This window comes from Vombatus ursinus, unplaced genomic scaffold, assembly GCF_900497805.2.
Source record: "Vombatus ursinus unplaced genomic scaffold, bare-nosed wombat genome assembly UNPS02014798.1, whole genome shotgun sequence".
Taxonomy (NCBI): domain Eukaryota; kingdom Metazoa; phylum Chordata; class Mammalia; order Diprotodontia; family Vombatidae; genus Vombatus; species Vombatus ursinus.
Window position 1 is genome coordinate 24,475,366 of NW_020954576.1, and position 15,004 is coordinate 24,490,369.

The window sequence follows — 15,004 nt, forward strand, 5'->3', positions numbered from 1 at the left end:
GTGTGTGTGTGTGTGTGTGTGTGTGTGTGTGTGTGTGTGTGTATGTGTGTGTGTAGGGGGTCAGGGAATGTTGCCTGACCTTGCCCTATAGTGTCTGAAACTCCGGATAATATGTAGTTTGACTGCCTTGCCCTGGAGTCTTCTGGAACACCTTCTGTCTTGTAAAGGACTGGCTAACTTTTTCTTTCTTTGCGTTCACTCTGGAACCCATAAAGGTCCTAGACCCTTCCACACCTAAATCTCACTTCAGCTTTTGAAAACTCTGTTTAACCTGATCCCTTCTAACCTGTCTGCTAATTTGCTTTGATACCCCTCCGCCATCCATGACACTGTTCCTACCTCCTTTATTCTCAGTCTGTTCCAGCACAACCCCCACTGCCACCCCTATCTGGCTGTCCCACGAGATCACCTGCTAGGAGCAGGCTTTCAGAGAAGTGTTGCACCATGAGAATCTTTCTAAGGCATGTGTATGACTTGTGGAAGCAGCTGGGAGGGAGGGGAGGAGACTGCTCACAGGGCCTCTGAGCCCTGGCTCCTCCTTGGCTGTGAGCTGCCAAGTAATTGCAGGTCCATCTTCTCCCCCAGCCTTCCGTCTGACCTTTGCTCCCAGCGTTGCCTTGGCTCCCAGGCTCTGATCTCACATTCATGATTCCTTAGCCTTCCATGACTCCAGTGCGGACAGCCCTATTTACGGAGCGCTAAGGGCTGTAGGAAGCCCAGTATCCAGGCATGGAGGTCTGGATATGGAATACACAGCAAGTGCCTGTGCTAAATATGGACACTGCCCCAGTAGAATTTACAGTTTTATGAGTGGGACCCAGGCTTAATGGCAGCAGTGAGAATCAGCCCATGCTGATCGGAATGATTGAAGCTGAAGCTGAGGGGGGCTAATGTGAGAAGATTTCCCAAAGTTGGAGGATGTAGGAGCAAAGAGGGAGCTGTTCCTGCCAGGGTAATGTCTGTGAAGACTAATAGCAGAGTCATGCACTGGGCACAGCATTCCAAAAATGCTTGTTTTGAGCTATTTCTGTCTGCAGCACCATCACTCACCCTGGCTCCAACATTCATAAGCTTTGGGTTATCTTGGACTCTTCGCTTTCCCGACATACATCTAACTGGCTGCCAAGTCTAACGATTCCACCTTGGCAACATCTCTCTATCTGTCCCCTCTACTCTATTTCCCATTGCTATCACCGTAATGCGTATCCTTTTTACTTAACTGTGCACCTGTACTACTGTGACAGCCTCCTAACTGGTTTTCTTGCCTCCATTTTCCCTGTTCCAATCCATCCTTCATGTTGCTGCTAGAATAACCATTCTTATGCATAGAGTAATAAGTCAGTCAATAAACATTCATTAAGCACCTACTATGTGCCAGACACTCTGCTAAGTGCTGAGGATACCAAAAAAAAAAAAAAAAAAAAAAAAAAGCAAAGGACAGGCCCTGCCTTTAAGGAGCTCAAAATGAAACAGGGAAAATAATATGCAAACAACTATGTATAAATAGGCTAGGTGTGGGATAAATAGGAATAACAGAAAGAAGTCTCTACAATTAAGAGGTATTAGGAAAGGCTTCCAGAAGAAGGTAGGATCTAGCCTTATTGCTTCTCTTCTGCTCAAAAATCTCCAGTGGCTCCCTGTGGCCTCCAGAGTGGTCTGACTGCCACTGCCTGGCATTCAGGGCTCCCCACAATCTGGAACCACCCTATCTTTCTAGGCTGCTCTCATCTTACACCCGTCCATGAGCTCTCTGCTCCAGTCCAACCAGGCTGTTCTTAGACCCTTGACCGTACATGATTTCTGTAGTCCTCCTTGCTTTGCTCATTCTTTCCCCCATGTCTGGTATGCCTTCTCTCTGCTTTTCACATGATGAAAGCCTACCTATCCTTTAAAGGCCTACCCGACCTCAAATACCTCAACTCCACAAAGCCTTTCCTGACCCTGCTGATCAGTAACCACCTTCTCCCTTTGGACAGCACACAGCCCTCTGTTATGCCTACCTAGTACTCGTTTCTGGGTGTGCGTATCATGTGCACATACTCCATTGGACATATCTAATACACTTAGCATTTAATAGTGTGTCTTTTAGCTATCTCTTTTGTCACTCATCCCTCTACTAAATGGGGAGATCCCAGAGGACAGAGTCTAGGTCTCATCTAAATTTTGTGCCTCCCCCTTGAGTCTGGCACAGCAATCTGCACACAGTAGTTAATAAATAAATTAATAAATGTTAATAAATTAAACTTATTAATTATTAATTAAAGTTAATAAATGCTTGTTAGAGTGGTGGTGGTAGAGAGGAAGCCCAGATTGCAGTGCAACCTAGTCAGTTACAAAAGCTACAACAGATGCTGGAGACTCATTTTTTATGTTGAAGATTTAAAATTCATATTTGGGAATGAAGTTTTGACTTATTAGAAATCAGTACAGGTTTCTGAGAAGGGGAATAACATAGACTTTGTCTTTCTGGGACTGAGAAAAACAAATCGAATCCATTTTAGGCATGGCAGCCCTTGAAGTAATTGAAGACAATAGTCATATGCTACATGGACCCCCATCATCCTCATGTCTTTAAACCAATTCTCCTATGGCAAAGTTTTCTGTGCCCTTGCCATCCTGGTCATCCTCATCCAGTTTGTCAAGGAAAGTTATGTTACTAACTAGCTCACTGTAACCTTGGGCATGTCAATTCCTCTTTTTTGAGCCTCAGTTTTCTCCTCTGTAAAATGGGTCTGATAAATTTTGCACTACTTACTTCACTGGGTTGCTGCTAAGAGAGTGTCATGGACTTCCTAAAATGTGGTGCTGTGATCAGAACTGATCACAATACCGTTTCTATGCTGGATACCAATGATGCTATGAGGAATGATGAATCCAGGAAATCTGAGAAACCACAACCAACAGTTGACACATGCAAGGTAGGGATGAGTGTCTCTCAACATAGGACTGGATGGTAAAACATTTTATAATTCTGTTTCAACCCCTGTTATGTTATATTTAAAGGTATTTTGAAAAGTTATGTTATAGCACTAGGGGCTGATACTCCTCGATGCTAGTGCTGTCGATTATTTCCAATTTTTCCTGTATATAGCTCATTTGTACATAGTTATTTGCATATTGTCTTCCCCCATTAGATTATGAGCTCCTTGAGGGTGGGGGCTGTCTTTTGCCTTTCTTTATATTGCCAGTACTTGGTACAGTTCTGGGCACAGAGTTGCTGAGTCATTTTTCAGTCATGTCAGACTTTTCATGACCCCAATTGGGGTTTTCTTGGCAGAGATACTGGAGTGGTTTGCCATTTTTTTCTCCAGCTCATTTTTTTTTACAGATGAGGAAACTGATGCAAACAGTTAAGGGACTTGCCCAAGGTCACACAACCAGTAAGTGTCTGAGGCTGCATTTGAATTCAAGATGATGAATCTTCCTGACTCTAGACCTGGAGCTCTATCCGCTGCACCACCTAGCTGCCCTTGGCACAGAGTAAGTGCTTAATAAATGTTTATTGACTGACTAATGAGAGGCAGCTTGAATATACTGGATAGAGTGTTACATTTGGATTCAAGAAGACAAAGATGTAATACTGACCAAAGGCAATTACTGCATTACTCTCTGAGACTTAAGTACCTCCCTAAGACTTTGAGTTATAAATGAGTCAAGATCCGCCTGAATGAAAAGAAAATTCCATACCAATGAAAGCAAATATGTTGATGTATGATCTGATAAGCTTGGTTTTCTGAATTTCAGAAAACATTTTTCTATCCAAACCAAGTTTAAAACTAATCTTGTTTATATGATGGTTGCTATGGGCCCATTTGTTGCCAATTATAAATAACAATGCTCTAGCTTCAAAGGGCAAAAAGCTAAGTTTAAAGGAGAGGGAAATTACTGCCTTCTGGCTGGAAAAAAAGACAACCATAGGATTTCATGCTGGCAAATAAGTGCTTTGGGGGTTTTATTTCCTCTCTTTTTTGGTAGCTGTTTGGACAGAGCATCAGAAAAGAAAAAAAAAAAATAAGGACAGGGGACCAGAAATCTGACTCTGTCAGCTTCTTCCTTATAACAGGAGATAAAGAATATTTGGACATTTAAGTAATAAGAATACTGAGTACTAAGGAGACAGTGACAGTCAAAAGATTCTTTCATGGCAGAAAATAGACAAGGATTTTATAATAGCATCAACTTACTAAAATACCAGAGCAACTGAAGACACCCAAGAAGGACTTTTCACTCAACATAATGCCTGGCACATAAAAGACATTAATAAATGTTTGTTGATTGGTTAATTGATTAAAGAAAAAATTTCGACCAGTTTTTTAAAGTATTTATTCAAGCTTAGGGAAAAAGCCAGATTGAGATGGCAATTGAAAATAGTTAAGAATTAATCAGAAAAGTACCCAATTATATCTCATTTCTTTTTTTTAAAAAATGCCCATTTAAAACATTAACGACCAGCACTATTGATTAATATTTATATGTAGCTGTTTTCAAGAGCTATATTTATACAAAAACAAAAACAACCAATCCCCCATACTCAAAACCATAATTCAGTGGAAAAGCATCTAATTTCCTTCTCTCATTTAAGCATGACAATAAAAAGCCTGGCTGTTCAGACAATTAAATCATCATAAAAAACCTATAATTCACCTAGTGATATAAGAGCCTAATTACATACAAAGTACCCAGGAGGAGAGAAACTATGTTAAATGTTGGTTTTGCAAACACGAACCTACAAAGTGACAGCAAAACTGAGGCTGTCACAGAAAAGGAGTCATAATAATAATAATAATGATAGTGAAAAAGTCAATACATAATCCACTGGGCTCTCTGGTAAGTGCTCTGAAGGATATCTCTAAATCTGTAGATCTTAACAGGAGATTTTTAATGATCCACCAAAGTCCTGTCAAATATTATCCTTTAGCACTAAGGTTTAGAACACAACCATGTGCATGCTTCTGTTTCTGGCCTGAATTAACCATTTATTTACATTATTCAATTAAAAAAAAAAACCAGACATCATTTCATTGGTATCACATCAAAAGCAATTTCCCTCTCTGAGACTTGTCAGTCTTGCCATTCATCCTGATGAAATGTGTATGTGTGTATTTTAATGGAAGCAAGCAGAAGAAAAGTAGTTGTCCCCATTAAAGAGATTCAGAAACTGAACACATTTTCAAACTAGAGTTTTAAATGTTAAAAGAAGCCTTTGGATACAGGCTCTTGCTCCTCCTTTGAACTTTGCTGGAAGTCTCTCCAGTTCTTGACATTTGGAAAGCCTATTCTATTTATCTCCATTTAATATAGATAAAGTTAAAATACTACATTTGCATTAGAAAATAAATTGCACAAGTACAAGATGGGGGAAGATGTGGCTAGATGGTACCTATGAAAAAGATCTTGAGATCTTAGCAGACTACAAGCTCAGTGACTCAATAGTATAATGTGGTAGCCAAAAAATGAATGTAATCTTGGGCTGCATTGAGAGAGCCACAGTGTCCAGAATGAAGTAGGTGACTGTATTTCTGTATTCCATCCTGGTCAGGGCGCAACTGGAGTATTATATTTAATTCTGGGGTCTGGAATAATAGGAAGAACATTGACAAATTGGAGTGGGTCCAAAGGAAGGGTGACCAGGATGAGGATAGGACTGGAGACCATACCATGTAAGGTTCAATTGAAGGAAGTTCAATGCTGGCCTTCAAAACAGAAGGCCTAAGGAGCACGTGATAGGTCTTCAGGTATTGGAAAGGTCATTATGTGGAAGAAACATTAGGCTTGTTTTACTTGTCCCTAAAGGCAGGCATATGCTGAAATCAACTCATACCATCTACCATTTGCTAAATTTTCAATGTGAGCATTTACATCTCGAAAAATGCCACAAACCAGGGCTTGATTTATTGTTGATTATCTAGATTTAAGAAAGCAATAGAGAAATGTTAATAATGCATAATAAACTTAGTATTAATAATTAAACTTAATGATAATAATAAACTTAAAAGTGTGTTCTGCTTTGGAAAGCTGGTTGTTAAACATTTACGAACACACCTTTGTCTAAAGAGCAGGACCAAGAACAATGAATAAAATTAATATGGAAGTATAAGTTAAAATGCTGAATAGGCTACTTTTAGAGGTAGTGAGTTCCTAGTCACTGAAGGTCTTCAAAGTATGGATGACCAATTGTTGAGGATATTATAAGAATATTCCTCTATGGCCATGGGTTGGAGTAAATGACCTCTGACCTTCCAACTCTGAGTTCCCATGAGTCTACTCTCTACATTGTCTAGATTTTCCTGGCTGAAGTGTGTGCCCTGTGCTTTCCCTACTGTGTTGAGCTTTTCTTTCATATTCAGTATTAATCATGTTCACTTAGCTGGTATTTGTGGTTGGCTCTGTTTCTTTAGGTAAGTTCATGTTTCCTCACCTTTTTGTTTTAAGCTAGAATCTACGCCCTGGCTCTTATGCAGGCATGTCATACAGACTGTAGTTGCCATATTATTTCTCCTCAAACATTCAGTCAGTTCACCTGTGTGATCATCATTTTTGTGACCCGCTATATACATGATGACCTTCTTTCCAGCGTTCTTTTCCTGCCAACCAACCCTGACTACTTTTTCTCTAAGCTCCCAGCTCATTTGTATAAGGCAAGACATAGGGACTGACATCTCTTGAGCTGTCTAGGTGATTAACACACCTCTTCTCACTCCCCCTGACTAAGGTTGACAGCAGTACCCGTACATTCTAGATGAGACCTGATTTTTCCCATCAACTCAGATGTCCTCAGGGGAGGGATTATCTGAAACCAACTTATCATATTTTTCCATTACAGCATCTTTATGTATGTATTGATGCTAGCATGCTGATCATTCTTACCAAGGAGAGAAAAAAAGACATTCTGTAATGGGTAAGAAGTGAAGATTGGTAATGAGTGGAAACACCGGCTGACATCTGTTCTATTCTAGCCTCAGAGAAAATGGGAGAAATCCATCAATAATAAAGTGTTTCCTGGAAAGCTCAGCACAGTGTCCTAATCTTACATGGGCATTGCATTGGGGTAGGGCAAATAATTCCCTGAAAAGAACATCAAAGCCCCATGGCAATTATGGGCTGGTCCATGATTTCAAAACTATTTTGGCCAAATTCCCCACATGTCTATCTGTCCCTCAGTCTCTCCCCTGTGTCTTTTTGGCTGGATCCTTATGCCAAGAGATTTGAGAGAGAGGTGAGGAGATGTGGCTGTTTGTAAGATACTTACTGGCGAGAATAACCATATCCATTCCCCAGAATATACTCATGATCCAGCCCACCATCACAATGGCTGTCAGGATCTGAATGAGTGCTGCGGCAATATTCAACCAGAAGACACAGCACATGTGCCTGTCGGGGAGGTCAGTCCGGGCTCCACATAGCACAGTGAAAGCAGAGACAAAGGTACCTGGGAGAAAAAGAAACTATGAGTAATCCATTTATATAGTACAGATAGTTCTCACTTTATGTGAATTTGTATTATGCAAATTTGACTTTACCTAAAGAATTCTGAAAGAAATCCACATTCCAATTCTGATTTTAAAATTGTGCAAGTGGAGATATTGAAGCTTCCTTGCAAATAATAATAATAATAATAATAATAAATAGATAAAAATAAAGAGAAGGTCCCTACTTGCCAGAGCAAATCTTTAATGTAGGTGAAACTGGCCTATTTTATCAAAGAATGGCTTCGCAAACGTACATCTCAGTGGAGGAAAAAACTATGCCAGGACATAAAGCTTCGAAAAATAGAGTTACTCTTCTGCTTGGAGGGAATGCATCTGGGACTTGCAAATTAAAACCTGTTCTTGTGCACCACTCAGAAAATCCTAGAGCATTGCAAGGAATCAGCAAAGCAACCCTTTGCATTATTTCTGCTAACCCTAAGGCATGGATAACCCTTATCATCTTTGAACGATGGTTTATATACTGCTTCGCTCCTGAAGTCTCAAGAAGTTTTGTAATGATAATGACATTCCTTTCAAGATTCTACTTATTTTGGATCATGCCCCAGGTCACCCTCCCCCTATGGATGATGTTAATGAAAATATAAAAGTGGTCCACCTTCCCTGGAACACTAACTCATTATTAAAACCTATGGATCAGGGAGTAGTTGAAAATTTCAAAGCAAATTATTTACATACTACATTTGCCCAGGCAATTGCAGCTTTGGATACAGATGAGGACTTGACATAGAAAGATTTTTGTGAGTCCTAAAATATTTACCATGCAGTCTGAAATATTGCTAAGGTAATATTGGGAAGATGAAGGAGAAACATGTATGAGGAGAGTTTGGAGAAAAGTGTGCCACAGTTAGGTAACAAAATTGTAAAATTAGCACAAGAAGTGGATGAGGATGATATGGAGGACTGAGTCTCATGGAGAATAACTATCTGATTGAGCTGCTACCTGCAAAGATTGCAGAAAAAGAAAAGGAAGTTTCAGAACCCGAGGTCGAAGAAAAAAGATTCACAACAAAACAGTCGGCAGAAGCATTTCATCATTTGGGTGAGCTTTTTCCTTGTGTTGAAAAGATGGATCCAAATAATTCAAGATTTTTAAAAGTTCAAAGACTAGTTGAGGATAACATTGCTTGCTACAGTCAGATAATACAAGGAAAAAAAAGCGAGCAGCTGTCCAAATGTCTCTGGATAGCTTCACAAAAAAGTTGTCCAGCTAATCACCAGTGATAAAGGCTAGGGGCAGTGGATGAGGAAGGGGCAACATTCTGCATACCTAGGTTAACTTTACTGTTCAGTGCTGTCCATACTTTATCATTAACTTTACTTTTCATTTTCTGTTTATTATCATGGTACAGTATTTAATATGATTGCATTTTAGTACCTTTTATGACTTGCATAAAGGTATTGTTTTGCATATGCTTTTGTTATATGGGCTAAGTAAAGTGGGTGTGATGGGGTGCTTGGGTGCCTGTGTTTGGGTGCTTGTGCTTGGACCCCAATTTCTCTCTAGCCTCAGAAACACTATCCCTGACAATTTCTCCTCAGCCCAAGGACACTGAGCCTAGCAAGTACTCATGAGTGGGCCCCAGCAAGACCCTTATCTCTTTCCCTGGGGCAGTTACAAACAGCACCTGAAGGAATTATTAGTTTGAACTGGCTTTGCACTGGGTCATAAAGACATTCTTACCCACTGGACTATACATACTACTGCCCTCCCTCATTGTCTGTATTCTAGACCTAAGACATATGTATACTCCCTACATCTATCTTGTCAAACAAGACATTGACTGGTGGCAGACTGGACAACTCTCATTTACCCCTGAACTCTAGTTAACTTAGTGAAGTAGCAGGCTTAAAACCACACCTCCGTGTGACCCCCCCTTGTGGGCTTTTCCCAGTGAACTCTGGGTAAAATGCCTGCACAGTAGGTACAAGAAGTGCATGTTCCTTTAAGAACTGACCACTCCTTAACCACTCCCTAATCCCACCCTGAATCACCTAGTTAGCATATTTGACACATGTTTTATTTTATTTTATCCTATATAAACTTTAACTGTACCCCACTAAGGTTGCAGGTTCCTTAAGAATCCTTGCCCGCTAAGAAGAGTAACAATAAACTTTTTGCCGCCTTGACTTAAAGAATGCTTGAGTCTGAGAATTCATTCCAGACGACCCCATCCTTTACTCTAGTCTTTGAGGGGTCACAGCCTCTCAGACTGCAACAGGTGGGTAGGGGCAAATTTGCATTACATAAAAATCACTTTATGTAGAGGTCCAAGGGTCTACTTATGTAAAGCAAGAACTGGGTGAGATGCCTTCCCCATTGTCATTGCCAGCTACATCTAGGTTAATTTCTTAAAGTCAGTCTAAAGACCAGTTCACCTAGTAACACATTTGTTACTAATATTTATATTTCTGATATAAAGTCTTACCCAATTTCTAGCATTTCCAACATGGTAAATGGGAAAATGAGAGCAGGCTGGATTGCATTTGAGAAGTTGTACAATACTTTTAATGACCCCAAACCTACCTAAAACAAGCAGCCATATTTTAAAAATATCAATACGTCTGTGCAGCACAGAATAATAAAATCTGAAGGACTAAAGTTGCACATCACTCAAGCAGTGATTGAGAAATTGATGGTGGGTGTGTATTGGCTTTAACATATTAGTAATGATAATGAAGAATAGGAAAAGTAGCATAAATTCTATTATTCAAGGAATGTATTACCGAAAATGTGAGCCAGTCACATAATGGAAGGGAGGGATGACCAGTGGACAGCCCATGTGCACCAATGGTATCTACAAAATGCTAAATGATCCAGAGAAAAGTCCTCAATATATTGGGTGAAACCTCTATAGTACATTTCCTGTGTGGATATGGACAAGAGTCACACAAGATGAGAAAGCATGGAGAGAGTACTCACACCAATAAAGACACATTTAGTGCAGTGGTTAGAGCGCTGGACCTGAAGTCAGAAACATGAGTTCAAATCTAGCCTCGGACACATACTAACCATGTGACTGGACAAGTCACTTAATCTCTGCAAATGAGAATAATAATAGCACCTACCTCCTAAGGCTGTTATGAGGATCAAATGAATAATATTTCTAAAATGCTTTGCAAAACTGAAAGCTCTATATAAATGCTAGTGCTCCAGTCTTAGAGTCAAGAAAGTTCAAGTTTAAATACTGTTTCAGACACTTACTAGCTGTGTGACCATGGGCAAGTTATTTAACTTCCCTAAGCCTTGCTTTCCTCATCTGTAAAATGGGGATAATTATTGCATATATCTCGCTGGGTTGTTGTGAGAATCAAATGAGATAATCTATGTAAGGCACTTTACAAACTTGAAAGTACTTTATATGCCATTATTAACAAATTATCATATATGGTTAGATCATTTTAGCTCTCACTAAAGATTTTTACTTATTAATTTTTTTCTTTTTTATTTGATCTGCATCATGACATGTGTTTAGTTTTAATTTTGCCCATTTTTGACCTCTTTAAGGGATTCTTAAAGCCATTTTTCTTAGCATGCTTTCCTTATACATTTCTTATTTCTATTAAGAAGTATTCATCACAGAACCAGAAAGCTAGAAAGAAATTTTGAGATAATCTAGTCCAATCCCCTCATTTTATAGAAGAGGAAATTGAAGCTCATAGGTGAATTGTACTTGTCTAAGGCAGAGATAGACCTTGAATCCATGTCTTTTGACAACAATGCCAATATCCATTCCACCACTCCAAAGATGTTTTAGCCCATTTGCAGGTAAAAACAAGAAACTGTATTTTTTATCTGTTGATTAAGAGGAAAGAAAGAGAAGTAGGTTTGGAGTCAGGAGACCTGGGTTGGATTCCCTGTTCTGCCTTTTATTAACTATATCACCACGAGTAAGATCTTCACCCCTCTGGGCCTGAAGGCAACATTCCCTGGGCCAGTTATGGGGAACAGGTGGGAATAATGAATCAGCTGGAGACGCCTAAAACACAAGTCTGTCCTCTTCATGCTTCTTCCTCATAAACATTCTTGCTACAGGCTGGTGTACTTACAGCAGAAACCAGCCATGGTCTGTCCTGACTCTCTGGTTTTTGTCCAACCTGCCCCAGAACAAGGACCATGACCCCTTTCCATCTTCCTTTTATGTCTTGTCTAGCTCCCATTATAATGTAAGCTCTTTGAGGACAGAGACTTTCTTTTTGCTTGTATTTGTATTCACGATGCTTAGCACCCTGTCTGTCACATAGTAAGTACTTAAGAAATGTTTCTTGACCTGTCTTGCCTTGACCAAATGACACAGAGACTTAAAGATGGCACAGGACCATGACACTTCTGGTGCTGCCTCATGTTGATAAGGCTGTCATACCCTGGTAGAAGCTGAGGACACACACACACACACACACACACACACACACACACACACACACACCATTCTTCTTTTCCTCTTAGTTTGGTGTCTATTTTATAAAGGCAAAAAATGAATACTCTTGAACCAAAAATAATTTTCGTAAGACTTTTTAGGGGGCCTTCACGCCATGTCGTCAGGAAAATATGGGTTTAAGCTCTACCCTAGACATATACGGGCTATATGACCCTATTACTTAGCTTCTCAATGTTCTGTTGTTATTGAGTCATTTTTTAGTCACATCTTAATTTTCATGACCCCATTTGGGGTTTTCTTGGCAAAGATATTGGGATGGTTTGCCATTTCCTTCTCCAGCTCATTTTATACATGAGGAAACTGAGGCAAACAGGGTTAAGTGACTTGCCCAGCGTCACACAGCTAGTAAGTATCTGAGGCTGGATTTGAACTCAGGCCTTACTGACTCCAGGTCCAACAATCTATCTACTGTGCCACCTAGCTGCCCTCTCAGTGTTTTTGGGAATAGTATGTGAACAGAAAGTAGAGATTTGCATTAGTAAAGGGAATTTGCTTATTCTGAGTTCCTAATACCAATGAAATCATATGTCTAGTTCTCCTCCCCCTTCCCCTCTCTATGTGGGGACATAATTTATTTCTGAAAAAGGGAAGAACAATTAAGTTGGTATGCTACATAAACTTAGCACCTACCAAATACCTAGCAAGACATGACTTGGTGGCTAGAATTCTGTATCAGAAGTTCTCTCTCTTTCCTGGAGTGACAGATGACAAATTTTCACACTACAAATACAGACCTCAAAATATCCTGCAGAACGCCACAAAATAAGCTGTCCTGGAACCTCTCACCATGATCACAGACTGAACTGTTGCCTGCAATTTCCCAAACTCAACATTGACTCATAAAAACTGAAGAACAATATTTTAAATAGAAATCACCATCTCAGAGACTCATATTATGTAAGCTACGTGTAATGAGGAGCTTTGAAAATACAGCGACTTGTCCAAAGAGATCAAAATCATGGGAAAATAGGACAAGGTGTATATTATCTCTGTTGTCTTGTCTGCTCCTCGAGTTATGTCAGGGATGCTTTAAGTGAGCCTGCAGAGGATGAGTGTATACCCTAATACTTCTATTCAGTTATAAAAAGCAGTTATTTATCGGTCTGTGCAGGAGTCTGCAGAATATTGAATATAAAGGAAAAATAGTAGCATATCTACATGTCCCAGGACCATTACTATCTGAATATCATGGGAAAAGAGAAGAAGGAAGGAAGGAAATTAGCATTTATTAAGCATTTACTAAATGCAAGGCACTGTGCTAAGCACTGGGGATACAAATACAGATAAAAAGAAACAGACTCTGACCTCAATGAGCTTACATTCTAATGGGAGAAAACAACACACAAAAGAGAGCTGAAAAGGGAGAGTAGGTTGGGGAACAAAGGTCCTCATCTGCTCCTGTTTGCAGATGAAATTGTGCTGTTTGCATCAGCCTCTGGAATACTGCAGAGCCTCATAAGATCTATAACCATTCAAAGGAGTTTGGCTTAACTATCCACACAGGAAATATCAAGTGGATGCAGAATGGCTATTGTGCAGACTGTTATATAGTTAGACTGAAAACTTATATAGATTGCCTATGCGCACACACATATACATATACATATACATAAGATATGTAATATTATACATAATATATGATATATAATATACAAAATATTATAATATATATATTTTAAAAGTTCCAGGATGAGAACATAGTGCAGGCATGATTTTGAAAATATATATGTATGTATGTATATATACGTACGCATGCACACACATAAATACACACATATATTGGACTGCTACTGATTGCAAATAGGCCCAGAATTAAACAGGAGGAGGATAGCTATCTGCATTACCTCTGGGAAATTGCAACTTTCTTTTAATGATTCTAAAGTTCTCCATGGAAAAAAATGTTGATGTTTTAAATCTCAATATTCATCTGTTGTGGCAAGGGCATGCTGAAGCCAGCTCATGTAGGCTCCTGAGCTGATTGTTAAATTTTAATGTGAGCATTTTGTTGTTTTTGAGCTGTGTCCAACTCTACGTAAGTTCATGCTTTTTTGGTTTTGTTTTTTGGCAAAGATACTGGAGTGGTTTGCCACTTCTTTCTCCGGTGTGGTCCCATTTTACAAATGAGGAACTGAGGAAAATGGGGGTTATGTGACTTGCCCAGGGTCATACAGCTAGTAAGTGCATGAAGACAGATTTGAGCCCAGGAAGAGGAGTCTCCCCAACTCCAGACCCAGCACTCTTTGCACTATGGCGCCACCTAGCAGACTCAAAGGCCTCCTGCATTGAAGTCACCCAGGGAGTTGTCTGGGCCTATCTATCTGCAGTCAATATCAGTCGTGTATATGTGTGTGTGCGTGCATACATATATATACATACATATGCCTACATATATATCTTCAAAATCATTCCTGTACTATTTCCTCATCCTGTAAATATTTTCCTCAGTTCCTCACACTAGAGAAAGAAGCAGCAAACCACTCTAGTATCTTTGCCAAAAACGAAACAAAACAAAAACAAAAGCAAAACCAAAAAAAAATATGGACTTACATAGGGTTGGACACAACTCAATGATAACAAAAAGCTTACATTAAAATTTAACAATCAGATAAGGAAACTGAGGCAAACAGGGTTAGGTGACTTGCCCAGAGTCACACAGCTAGGAAGCATCTAAGGCTGGATTTGAACTCAAGTCTTCCTGACTCCAGGCCCCATGCTTTATCCACTGTACCACCCAGCTACTGCTGAGAATTTACACCTAAGAAATTGACAAATGCTACATATCAGGGCTTGATTTATTGTTTTGTTGATTGTCTGGACTTAAGAAAGTGATGGAGAAAATGTTAATAAATCAAATTGAACATAAAAAAAATCTGTCGTGTATGTTTTCCCCCAGAGAGCTGATTGTTAAGTATTTACAACACATACCTGAGTATCCTTCTATTTCAGTCTCCAAAGAATTCATGCAGAGGGCATGGGAGTGTGGGCAAATGATGGGTGTGAAGAGGCTGCAATACCTTCCAAGCAAGGAATCACAAAGGAGACGCAGAGTAAAGGATATCACCAAAGAAGTGTTTGAAA

The 15,004-nt window shown here is 39.6% G+C and overlaps 1 protein-coding gene across 1 annotated transcript in view; it reads right to left on the reverse strand.

The window, feature by feature from the left end:
• LOC114049526 (protein stum homolog) overlaps window positions 1-15,004 on the reverse strand; it is a 99,984-nt gene that overhangs the window by 9,048 nt on the left and 75,932 nt on the right. The window contains exon 2 of the mRNA XM_027870764.1: window positions 7,250-7,429. Within this exon, the coding sequence (XP_027726565.1) occupies window positions 7,250-7,429 (180 nt within the window). The remainder of the gene's footprint in view (window positions 1-7,249; window positions 7,430-15,004) is intronic.